This window comes from Chelonia mydas, chromosome 2 (assembly GCF_015237465.2).
Source record: "Chelonia mydas isolate rCheMyd1 chromosome 2, rCheMyd1.pri.v2, whole genome shotgun sequence".
NCBI lineage: Eukaryota > Metazoa > Chordata > Testudines > Cheloniidae > Chelonia > Chelonia mydas.
The window spans coordinates 185,438,899-185,451,664 of record NC_057850.1 but is presented as its reverse complement, the minus strand read 5'-3'; the positions used below and the strand labels follow the sequence as shown (position 1 = coordinate 185,451,664).

At 38.5% G+C, this 12,766-nt stretch overlaps 1 protein-coding gene across 12 annotated transcripts in view; it reads left to right on the top strand.

The window, feature by feature from the left end:
- The window catches only part of ATP2C1 (ATPase secretory pathway Ca2+ transporting 1), a 108,749-nt gene that overhangs the window by 50,168 nt on the left and 45,815 nt on the right, over positions 1-12,766 (top strand). For 10 of the 12 annotated variants that reach the window (XM_043540827.1, XM_043540825.1, XM_043540828.1 and 7 more), the window contains 5 exons: positions 1,258-1,374; positions 4,333-4,422; positions 7,093-7,128; positions 9,187-9,248; positions 9,937-10,045. In XM_043540827.1, the coding sequence (XP_043396762.1) occupies positions 1,258-1,374; positions 4,333-4,422; positions 7,093-7,128; positions 9,187-9,248; positions 9,937-10,045 (414 nt within the window). The remainder of the gene's footprint in view (positions 1-1,257; positions 1,375-4,332; positions 4,423-7,092; positions 7,129-9,186; positions 9,249-9,936; positions 10,046-12,766) is intronic. The other 2 variants (XM_043540831.1, XM_043540826.1) reach the window with 1 other exon arrangement.

Below are 12,766 nucleotides of genomic sequence, written 5' to 3'. Positions count from 1 at the left end.
ATAGTATGACAACTAAGTTCAGGATTTATTCGAGCTGTATCTTTCCCATACTGTTGTACAGCTGCAAAACATGGCACTACGCTGCTCAGACTGGTTAAAACTGGAGGCTTTCCACACAATGTCCACATTGTATATTGGGCATAAACTGGAATGACTTCATCTGTAGTGCAGATGTTTATGGTCGCTCGGGCCTACAGACTATAGGGGCCATTGTCTGCAGGCAGCGCCTTTATGCTTTTTGGGCATGTCGCAAGGATGCCATGAGACATTCAAGCAAACGCTATTTTCTGGGTGGCTTGTAACATCCAGGATAAAATTCCACCAACCAAGGGGTGGAGGGGGCACAGAGGCAGACCCCCTATTACATGGGTTCATCAAGTCTGTTCCGATGTTGGACTCTTAGGCCGTCAAGCCTTTGCAGTTGCACAGGAACAGACCGAATGGCGAACGATTGCTACAGCTGACTGTTTGGCTACGTGTTGAAGAGGATGAGTGGAGGAAGGAGGACTGGGAAAACGGCATGAGGCTGAGGCAGCCTCATAATTCCTTATTCATGGTGCTAACTCTGACCAGGTTTTTGTGTCCATAAATCTTGGGTCAACTTTCAGGGCACATGGTCTTTTTGCTGCTGCTTTGATCCCAAAGGTGCACATGCTCTCTTGGTTAATATGAAATGGATGGAGTTTTTGGCCAGTAAGGGACCAGTACTTTCAGAATATGATCTTTCTAAAAGTGTTGACAAACTGAGTCACTAAGCCCCTGACCTAATCCTCAAGAGCCTGAATGCTGAATACATTTTGACAGTCTATCTGGGTGGGGTGAGTGGGTTCTGCAGAGAATGTGTTAAGGATGTGGAGCAGCATCCTGTACTATAGTGTTTATCACTATATATATCACTACAAAAGTTTTTTTTTTTCTCCTGCTGATAATAGCCCTTAATTGATTAGTCTCATTATAGTTGGTATGGCAACACCCATTTTTTGTGTGTGTGTATCTTCTACTGTATTTTCCACTGCATGCATCCGATGAAGTGGGCTTTAGCCCACGAAAGCTTATGCCCAAACAAATTTGTTAGTCTCTAAGGTGCCACAAGTACTCCTTGTTCTTTATAGTATTTGTGGGCTCTTTTGTATATACCATTCTGGTATAATCTGAAGAGCGTAACTTTTTGCTGCTGCTTGTAACCCCCCAATTTTTTTATCTCCTTATCAGTATGTGTGGAGTCAGTAATTGCACATTCTCTCCATGTTCCAATAGGCTGATCTTCAGAATGGCTTAAAAAACTCTGAAGTTTGTCATAGGCGGACATTCCATGGATGGAATGAGTTTGATATCAGTGAGGATGAGCCGCTATGGAAAAAATACATTTCTCAGGTGAGTATGTGGCATTCTCAAGGCACTCAGGACTGAGTGTCACCTTGTTACCCCTCTGACATCAGCAAGTGGGAGTCTTGCCTGTGCTTGGTGGCACCCAGCCAGCCTTTCAGTCACTGAAGCACGCGCTTCTGGGCTATGCCAGCCCTGTCTTTGCCTTGCAGGTTAACAGTAGGTACACCCCAGTTCCTGAGTCCCTTTGAATTGCTCCCCTGTAATATACAGCCCCTGATACTGGCTGCTTGCAGAAATCCCAGATCCTCTATACCAAAAGGTACAGTTTACCACCTTTTGCCTTAAATCACCACTCCTGTAATCTACACAGCACTTGTGAGCACTCATAGTAAAACAAGAACAGGTTTATTTGAGAGAATAAAGATTTGACTAGAAATAAGTGTGTGCTGGAAACAAATAGGTACAATAAAAATCACAAAACGTAAACCTGGTTCTATGCTTATTTATATAATTACCTTTCCTATCTCAAAGTAGTGCCCCCCCCAATTAAAAAAAAAAAATTCAGAGCCGTCTGGTTTCCCAAGAACCAGGATCCAAACATTAATGAAAACCCCTGCTCTAGAAAGGGTTTCTCAGTGAATGCATTGAGTGTTTCTCCTTCCTTCCTCTGTGCTATACTGAACACAGCCTTTTGATTCTATTCACAAACAGGGTAAACCCTTGTCTTGTTTTATAGTTCCTTTTGTTTATCTTAAAAAATGGTTTTGATTGTTTGCAGTCATCTCTGATTGAAAGTTTTAGTGTTGTGCAAGTCTAAACAATTGAGTCTTGCATTGCACCACTGGCTAAACAGGGCAGGGTGACACCCCAAATGAGCCGTTACCAAGACACATTATCCCCGGTTACTAATTTAATTCAAAGTCCACAAAGCATGTTTTCAATATAAATACATTATTCCTTAAAATATTACCCATGTATACATCTCACAATAATTATGAATCCTGACCAGTAATGAGCTTTCTGTAGATACCTTTATGGATAAATATCCTGTATCGTGTATTTGGTGTGTTGAGTTTGTCAGATCTAAAGTGCAAGTTGTTTGTAAAGAACACCTTTGCTTAGAAGCCCTTGTCAATTGTTTCCTCCACTTGGTTTTAATTTTTAGTACTTTGTAAAGATTGCTCTCCAGTCTTCAGTTCTCCACTTTCTTGGCCTTAGTACAGTGATCAGTTAGGAATCTGTAGTGTAAAACAGTTGGTTTATGTATTGTAAGGCCTTTTATTATTTAGCAGTACTCAGAGGTCTTAATTAGACATAATTTGTTTCTGAATCTCACATTCATGAATGAATAATCTAACCAAATTGGAGCTGGAACAATTAAGAGTTCTTTGGAGGCTAAAATGTGAACATAAATCACCCCCTCTAGGTGATCATATATAATTCCATATGTGTCTTTGACTGTTGGGTCAATGTTTGTGCCCTGTGTAAAGTACAGACCCCATGTAGATAAGACAATTAAAAAAAAAAAAAAAAAAAAAAAGGCAAGCCTGGGGATTAATGCACTGGTGTGAGGACTTCACCGCAGTGTAAAGCAGTGCTGCCAGATGAAGAGCAGCGTTTTTCATGTCAGCCTTGGCTTGTAGGTGTGTGAGCCTAAACATTTCGTATGAGTGGTGCAGGAAGGTTAGTTCTTTCCTTCCTTTCTCCTCCATAGGTCTACTGCAGCAGAGTACTCATCCTCTTCTCCCTGGCCCAAATCACACGAATCCCACACTACACACAATTTTCTGGAACAGCATAATGTTGTTTACAAGACTGGCCAGTTTGTTTCCTGAAACTTGTCAGAACAGCAGACTGTTCTGTATTTCACTGAGAAATGAGATGGTTTAGATTAGAGAGAGTACTGTGCTTGAAGTTACACTAGAAGCATATTCAATCCTCTGGTTTTGGTGGGAGTGGGAAAGGCTTGACCCCCACCCCCATTCCCCATGTACAGCTTTGGGGGATTCTAGTAGTGCTTGTAGCTTCCACCACATGGAAATCTAGTGAGTTTTGAGGATGTTGACCTCCACAATGAAACACCAGATTTTTTTTTAAACTACTGTCAACGCTTTCCAGAGAAACTTCCCACACACAATGGGCAAATTCTCTTCTACCCCCATTTTAAGTCTTGACTTCATTGAACTAGAAAAGGGGTTGACCATGTCCAATAACTAGTGGCACTACAGCATTATTTAAAAATTAATAGTAGTAGACTGTCCTAAGCTATCGAAAATAAACTTTAAATTTCAATTAACATATCTATCTGCTATGGGCATACTTCTCTAACAAATTGCTGATGGCCACATGGCCTTTCATAGTCATGTGCCCTTAATTTAGGTAGTGTAATCTCTGTTTGGACGGGTGGCATTTGACTCTTGTCTAAAAAGAAGAGTAAAACAAGAAAGGCTCCTATAGATCTGAAGCAAGTATGATGTGTATCTAACAAGAAATCTGTATGTACTATAAAATAAGAAAATGTGAATTGAAAACTAAATGCATATTTCTGCCTTGACACCGCAAAGTATTGGGAACCAAGTTTCTTTCCTAATTGTAAAGCATTTTAATCCAGTTCAAACATTTTTAACAGTCTTTCAATATAAATCAGTCTAGTTTTAAAAGGTAATAAAAACAAATACAAAAAAATTACTCTCATCCTGGGAAGACGGAAATCAAGAGATTTACATATCCAAATCCACTGTTGTCTTACATACTGTTAAGAATTTCTGTATTCCCCGAAGAGAGCCATTCAGGTCCCTTGAGAGAGTAAAGTTGTTCACACTTGTTTTAGCAAAATCTCTGTTACCATTTGAAGACCTGTTTCTAAATCACTCATCTAAACAAACTTGGTTCAGTTAGTTCAACTTGACCCAAAGGCAACATATCAAACTTGCTGTGATAGGGAGAGTTTGTAATCACTCTTCCAGAGTGTTGCTGAATTACTTTTCCTTTTTTTACTTTCAGTTTAAAAATCCCCTTATTATGCTTCTCCTGGCTTCTGCAGTCATCAGTATTGTAATGCATCAGTTTGATGATGCCGTCAGTATCACTGTGGTAAGAAACTGAAATTTGCTTTGTCTTTGGGTTTTACTTTTAAAAAATGGGTATTAGGTTCCAGTAAAATGGCAATTAGCTTGGAAAACACTGGAATATTAAAGTTAATGTGCACTGTATCACTCCTTTCTAACATATAAGACAAGTTACATGCTGCTGTTCAGTAACAGCCTATTCTTAATTGCAAAGGGAAAATCTTTTCCACAATGTACAGTTAATAAAACTAGATCTTACGTTTGTTAAAATGTTTGACCAATATATTGACTAGCTCTCAAAGTATATGGACAAAACATTTACTAAATTAAAACAAATGCCAGATGAACTAAAATTACTGAAGGTGTCTGACATGTTTGTTTGCAACTGCCAAGGTAGCAATAAATCTGTCCAGTATTTCTCTTTGATAGGGATATATGTTCCAAATCTTACTGACCTTCAATCCTAAATTGTGGCTGCATTACACAATTGAACCATACTTCCTATCAATGACCTATTAAGAGACTCCTTGTTTGTATGTTAATTAAGTTCTTTGAAAGATGCAATCTAGAGTCATCAACATCATAAAAGTACATTTCAATTATCTTCTTTTCATCTAGCGAGAAAGAGCAGAAGATGATGCTACCAGAAAAAAAAATCTTTATAGAAGTCTGTAGATAAGAGTGAAATAAGCAATACACTAGCGGGCCAATAAAATATTGCTAATTAAATCTGTCTGTCTGCAGTAAAGAGGAAATTGTCACTTTTAGTGACTTCAAAAAAGTGGTGTCCTAAGTATGTTGTAAATTGTGATATAAGGTGGGTGAAGCGGTAAATTTTTTTTTTTTATTGGATCAATGTCTGTTGGTGAAGAGACAAGCTTGAGTTCTCTGAGGTTGTCTTCAGGTCTGGGAAAAGAACTGAGTGTTACAGAAAAGATAGTGGCCGATTAACACCTCTGCGGTCAGAAGACAAAAAGAGAGGGTTAGTGGTTACAGATTGGATCTGTGGCTTATTACAGTAGTGTCTCTGTTTTGTCCATGATTTTTTCTAGCAGAATATTAAGCTCCAAGGCCCGTCTTTTGAAATGTTGTGCAGGTTTCTTTTCAGGATCAGGACTGAAAGGTCAGATATACAGTGTTTGCTTTGTGTAAAGTGTTCACGCTCAAGTGTTTTATCTTTTTTTCCCTGTGTTGGCTCATTCAAGAGTATGAGGGTGAAACTAGACAATCACTACAGTTAGGGCATTTAGTGCACTGGATGAGGTGCACCACACGTTGAGAGATGTGTAGGATCCACTGTTCTTTTTGGGGGTGTTGACCATTGTAGTAGTGGAGATATGTCTGCAGGTTTTGCATCTGTTCTGGTAGGGTTTGGTGCCACTTTGTGGTGGTGTGTCCTGGTCTGTGGGGAGTTGTTTGAAGGCCAGATGTGGGGGTTCAGGAAAGATTTCTTTCAGGATGGGGTTCCCATTGAACATGGGTTCCAATGTGGGTTGGTAGGTGTGCAGTCAGAGGAGGTTTTGTTTATGTTTTGAAGCAGGCTCTCTTGGTGTATTTAGGTGGCTTGTTTCATGATGTGGGCTACTTCTCTGGTGGTATCTGTTTGGCAAAGGTGAGTCAAGGTGTGTACTTTTGCTGGACTTTTTCTCCTTGGTGCACGTTCTGTGATATTGGAGTGCCTGGCTATAGATAACCGATTTCTTTGAGTTTCAGGTGCCTACTGGAACTACAAAGATAGGTGTGGTGATCTGCGGATTTCTTGTTTGTGGTTGTCTGTAGGGTTCCATTGTTGAAGCAGACTGTGGTGTCCAGGAAGTTGATGCTAGTGTAGGAGTGATCCAGAGAGAGTTTAATAGAGAGGTAGTGGTGGTTGAAGTTGTGGTGGAAACCTCTTAATCTTGTGGTTGCTAAAATACGCTCTTCTGGAAACTGTTGGAGAGGCTTTGTAATAACTTTTTAGATGAAAGTGCAGAAAATCTATCCAGCCCCTTAACTTTGAGTAACTTGTCTATAATAGTACACAGAACCTCAATAAGAAAATCAATACTGCTGGAGAGTAACCATGCCATGAAGGGGTGTAGAACATATAAATTTCACACTAAAATATACAATGCTTTGTTTTCAAAACCAGCATATACTTGTATATCTCAAAAGTGAGGCTTAAATATATTCCTTAGAGTAGTTACATAGCTCTTCTGGTTGCAAAGCTGTAAGTATCTTTCTTGGTTTTTTTCCCAGTAGTTAGAGTACATAACTCCAGCACTTTTGTAATCCTCTCTTCATTCATATAGATATAGGTATAAATGAAAAGAACATGACCAGTATACCAGCTGGACTGTGTACCTCTCCAGTATCTTTGTGTACATCTGCCTCTTGCCACCTTTTAGAAATGTAGCACAAACAGCATTTTTTCCCCAAACTCTGAATCTCCTTGTTCAAAACATGTATCTGCTTATGTGCTTGAAATTCACATTGAAATTGTTTCTCTGTAACCCAGTTTTATGAAGGCTTTAGATGTTCCCCAACATAATGATAAAACTGGTATAAGTTGCCCTGTTTTTAAAATAATCTATCTGTTTCAGGTAGTATGGCTTTACGTGTACTGGCAAATATAACTAAGCTAGAGCTAATATGACTGTTTACTCTACCTGATATTTGGAATTTCAAAAACGTAACTGCTTTTATTTCTGTTCAGGCAATACTCATTGTTGTTACAGTTGCCTTTGTTCAGGTAAGAACTCTATTTTGCCAACTTAAATCACATTAGTACTTCATATAAATTCTTCTTCTATGTAAGCAATTGCTGTAGTTTTCCTAGGGATATTGTGCAGTTGTGAATGGCAGAGAAGATTTGTCTGTTTCTCAATTTTTTTCATAACAATCTTAGATCTTGTCTATAAACAGTACCGCTTTAATCAGTGTAATAGTTAGTGGTACACTTACCCAGGAATAGCTGTGTCCACGCTATGGGGGTTGTACTGCTTTAATTACATTGGCAAAAAATCACAACACTAATAGTTACAGCAGTACAAAAAACACTCTTGACTACATAGTTTCTTTATTTTTTTGAGTGACCACAATAGGTTTGTCTTAACAGACTGGTTAACTTCTAAGTATGGACTTCCCTGGCTGTTTCAGTGCAAGTTATTTTTTCACTGAGCAGATACCATACTGACTCAAGCACTTATTTTCCAATTTATGTGGACATCAATGTGCAGAGCAGTCTTCATTTTTTATCTTGAAAAAGTTGACTGAAAAAATCATACTTCACAAAGCATATTTTTATTGAAAATTACATACAAAATACAAACTTGAGTTTTTGAAGCATCTGCTCTCCAAAAGTGTAAACTATCTATTTTTGTAATCCCAGAAAATGGACTAGTTTTCAACACTGTAATTCAAACACAAGAGTAGTTCCAAAAATAGCATCTGAGCTGAGAACCATCGTGAGAAATTTCAACTCAGAAAGTTTCAGTTTAAACTACTGAAAACATGAGCTTACAATGAAAGGACTATCTCAGCAGTAACTTAATCTTTGCTGGAAGCATTGCTCTAATAAGAGCAAAGTACTAAAGGATAAAAGAAGGAACCTACAGGATTCTTTCAAAAAAATTGCATATAGGCAAACTAGCGATATATTAAGATTGTGAGCTTGTCAAGGCTCGCAGTATACTTTTGTCTTACTCCTGAGAAAATTCTGCGCCAAAAAATTCTCTGCAAAATTCTGCATTATTATATTTGTCAAAATAATGCAATATAATCACACCAGTTTCAATTATTTTGGTAATTGATGTAAACTAAATACAGAAAAAAGTGACCACTATTCAGCATTTCCGGAACACATGAAAGTTAAGTTACAAATACTTGGTAACCAATACCCTGCATTCCAGTTGTAAACCTGGTTGGCTATTTTGGGAAGTGCTTGGTTCTGTTTGTCCTGATGTTTTGATTGCTTAATAAACATTTTATTTGCCCTCACTTTTTTACTTACCCATTTAAAAAAAAAAAACAGATCCTGAGCTGTAATCTAACCCCATTGTGCCACTCAGGCACAGGAAAAAAGCGAGAAGGCACAAAGGGAATCCTCAGCTAGGAAAATCTTACTGTCATTTACAGTAAGGCTCCTTTACACCCCTCTGGCAAAGTAAATGAGCCTTAAAACTTTTACACATGTTTTATGCTCCTAGGGGAATTGATTAAGAATGGAACATTAACAATTATGCAGGCAGGTTGCTACATTTCTGCTCTGCCTCAGGGGACGGAGCCTGCCTCACGCTTACCTCCAAACAGCCCAAAGCCCTACCTCTCCATACCTGGCGAGGCACAATAGCAAGTGAGGGGGCAGTCTCTCTCGCTCCTTCGTGCACATACCCATTTCCCCCCCCCCCCCCCCCCATTCCCTACTGTGACTTGCACTCTGCTGGGTGCTTGCACAGATGTCCCCAGGTTGACAGGGAAGGAGCTCATGTTCCCCTCAGATTTCTTTGCTTCCTCATTTTTTCTGCAGGGGATCAAAGAAATTTGCAGACTATATGAATTCTGTGCCCCTGCAGTGGTGCAGAATCCCCCCAGGAGTAGTCTTTGCAACACCTAGCAGCTTCTGGGCCTGATTTGGGTTATCTGGGTACCACCTTTAATACGTAAGGCTGGCTTTAAGTAGTAGGTACAGGTTTATAGAAAAAACAAAAAAAAAACCCACCCCTGTTGATTAGTAATTTTTTCTCTCTCATTTATGTGGTCAGTTTCAAAGGCTTTCTCTCCTCTAATTGCATCTTTTATTTCACTGCAGGAGTACCGCTCAGAAAAATCTCTTGAAGAGCTTAGTAAACTTGTACCTCCCGAATGCCACTGGTATGGCACCTTCTACTGTTTCAGACTTAATTTAAGTGACAAAGCTGGTTACGCATTAAACTTAATCTGCTGTGAGTGTAAAGGCACTTCAGGGAAAAGCTTCCTGCCATTTACATAACCCTTTGATTTCACATTAGCATGTCAAATTGTTACACTATTATAGAGCATGCTAGAGGAAAGGATTTCCAACCATAAGGATAGTTAAGCACTGGAATAGGCTCCCACGGGACTTGTGGAATCCTCATTATTGGAAGTTTTTAAGAACATGTTGGACAAACACCTGTCAGGAATGGTATAAGTTGGATGCAGGAGTCTGGACTTGATGGCCTCTGAATGTCCCTTCCAGCCTTACATTTCTATAATTCAATGGATCTGACTTTAGAAATAGTTCATTTTTAAAGCTTTTTAACTTAAGCATAAAATATCACCATGTATCAAGACACTTAGAATGGTGCAAATCAGGTTGTTTCACACCACAGTAATATAAGGACAATCTTGTTCTCAGTGTCCTTGTTTGAAACTAAGGTCTTTGATTGTAATGCAGTGCTAATCTTCTTAGAATCAGTTTTGTTTTTATCCTGCCTGTAGTAGTATGTAGTAGGGATTTCTGCCCCAAACAAAATACAGGGAAGTAATTCTTAAATTGATGATGCACTTCCACTTTTGATTATATATTTGTTCTCCACAGTGTACGGGAAGGTAGGGTGGAACACACACTTGCCAGAGACTTAGTTCCAGGTGATACAGTCTGCCTGTCAGTGGGAGACAAAGTCCCTGCTGATCTACGCTTGTTTGAGGTATGTGTTTAGAAAATTGTCTATTAAAATTGGTTTGGAGGGGGAAGGAGGCAGGAGGGACAGAAAAGGTAAATGAAAACGTATATACAGGAACAAAGATTATTATTGTCTAGTGGCTAAAATACTTTGTTTATAGAGAATGCTAGTGTTTTATTTCAAAGATTAGATTTTTGGGGAGTGTGTGGTACACATACATATAGGTGGTTATTAGTTTTCCTGTAACATTTGTGAGGGAATTGGGAGGACCTGATTCTAAATACCCTTTCAATTTTTACTCCTATTTACTGACTTAATTTATTAGTCAGTTAAGTACTTTCCCTAAATACATAAAATACAGCAAGTTGTGCAATGATCATTTTGTTTTCCAGTCTGAATCATCAACCATCTGGCAGTTGTTTGTAGCTGATTTTGATTTTTGTTGAATCTTTCCTTATATTAATCTTATTGGTTATAACTTAAATGTTCCAGTTTGTTCATAATTGAGTATTTAAGACATTATAGATGCTTATGTAGTTGTGCCATTCTGTTTTATATCCTTTGCATCAGAAATGTAATCTATAAAATTGCGATCTATAAAATTGCCTAGTTTACTAAATATCTGACTTCTATCACGAATATGAGTAGCTGTGTTTAGGTGGTAGCAATAACACTGATCATATTTATAAATCCTCCAAACACCACAAAAAGTGGGATGTATGTTCCTTTTGCTTTCTGTGATCCTTACTTCCCTTGAAGCTGAAAGGTGGTATGTTCTTAATATTGGTCTCATCTCTGATGTTAAACATATTGAATCTATTTCCCCATGTTAAGTATCCTCACACCACCTTGTCAACTGTCTAAATGGGCCATCTTGATTATCACTACAAAAGTTTTTTTTCTTCTGCTTATAATAGCTCATCTTAATTAGCCTCTTACAGTTTGTATGGCAACTTTCTTGTTCTCTGTGTGTGTCTTCTTACTGTATGTTCCATTCTATGCATCCAATGAAGTGGGCTGTAGCCCATGAAAGCTTATGCTCTAATAAATTTGTTAGTCTGTAGGGTGCCACAAGTACTCCTGTTCGTTTTATGTCTGATGTTAGGCATTTTGAGGCTGATGATGTCAGGGCTCTCACATTAATATTTTCAGGACTCTTGTTGAATTAATTGGAAAAGTCTTAGAAGCACTTGCTGTTTGTTAATGCAGGTTTTTCTATGCAGTGTCCTGTCCAGTTCCCTTTTGAGACTTCTTTTGAAAAGCTAGTATCAAATATAGTTATTAATCTACAGTGCATTTTTTCATTGCTCCTGTCTTATATCTGTCATCAGCTCCCTCTGACACACTGTCAAGCCATGGCTTCTTTTGCATTCCGTAGTCTCTATCCTAATGCAGCATCTGTTGTGCAGCATCGTATGTTCTGCAGAAGTGGCATAAAAACATGGTGGTTTTTTTGTTTTGTTTTGTTACGCACTTTCCCTGATAACTGTTTTTTTGCTGTTGTCTCACTCATAAAATTTACAGCATGTTGTGGTAACACTACTTGTCTCAGCACCTTTTCTGTCTTCAGAGTTGCACCTTCAGTACAATCAGTCATACATAGCAATAGGCCAGATCAGTGCTTACCACCTTGAGTTTCATAATTACTGATGCTCTTATTTTCCAATGGTTTTCTAATGATAGCCATTCTCCTTCATCAACCATTATAACACCTCCCTTTCCAACATGGTTGTGGAGTTGTATATGTATGTCCTCTCCTGATTTTGTACTTATTGGGTTCTAAATGTCCCTTCTCAGAAACTTGAAGGCCAATTTAGGTTTTTTGTGGGATAGCTGACCAGGTTAGTATATATCCTGATGGTATACTTGACTTGGACTCTTGTTCTGAACTGTGTTCTTTACGTTCCTGGTGTGGCAGAGTACAGTAGATACGCTCAGTTTTAGCATAGGTACAAAGGCATGATGGCTGTAAGCTACTATAGGTATTTTCTGTTCCAGCAGTGCTAAGGGGTTGGATGGGAAAGGGTGGCCTTGTAGGACCAAATCTGCATCTCTCATCTTTTGGTCTTTGTGTATGGAGAACTCAAGGGAGACGTACCAAGAGAAGTTAGAGGAAAACTACTAGATTCAAACTTCTGAATTTCATACAAAATTGAAAATTTTTACTTTAGATTCAGTGTTAGAGTGGCTTTAAGCATTTCCATTTTAAAGTGTCTTTGACAAAGTTAGAAGCATTTGCAAACTTCTAATTTTGGGCTGAGATTTTGTTCTTGATTTTCATTCTGAAAGCAAAATTTTGGCTTTTTCGCACATGAAAAGTTAAGCCCTTTGGTTTTTTTGCAAGGTGGTTGGTTCAAAAAAAAAACACAAAACATTCTAGTGCTTATGCAATTTGAGGTAGAAAATTGAAATTTGACAAGAACCCCTAGGTAAAACCCTTCAGTGGTTTTGTGAAAATTTGTTCTGACTGGGCCACAGTAAAGGATATTAAAACATGAATTTGCCATGTGCACTGGTTTTTATTATGGCTTTACTACTTTCCCAATGTTCCGTTGGCATAGAGCATGTGTGCATAAGAAAACGGTATGGGGGTGAAGGGAGGCAAGGAAATTCCAACAATTTTTCAAAAGAACAGATTTCAAAGTGAAGACTCAAAGCCAGTGAATGTCAAAGATAAGGTTACCCATGTGAACTTAGGTCTGCCCCCTTTTCTGTATCTGTCCCAGTTTGATCTTCAGTTATGTT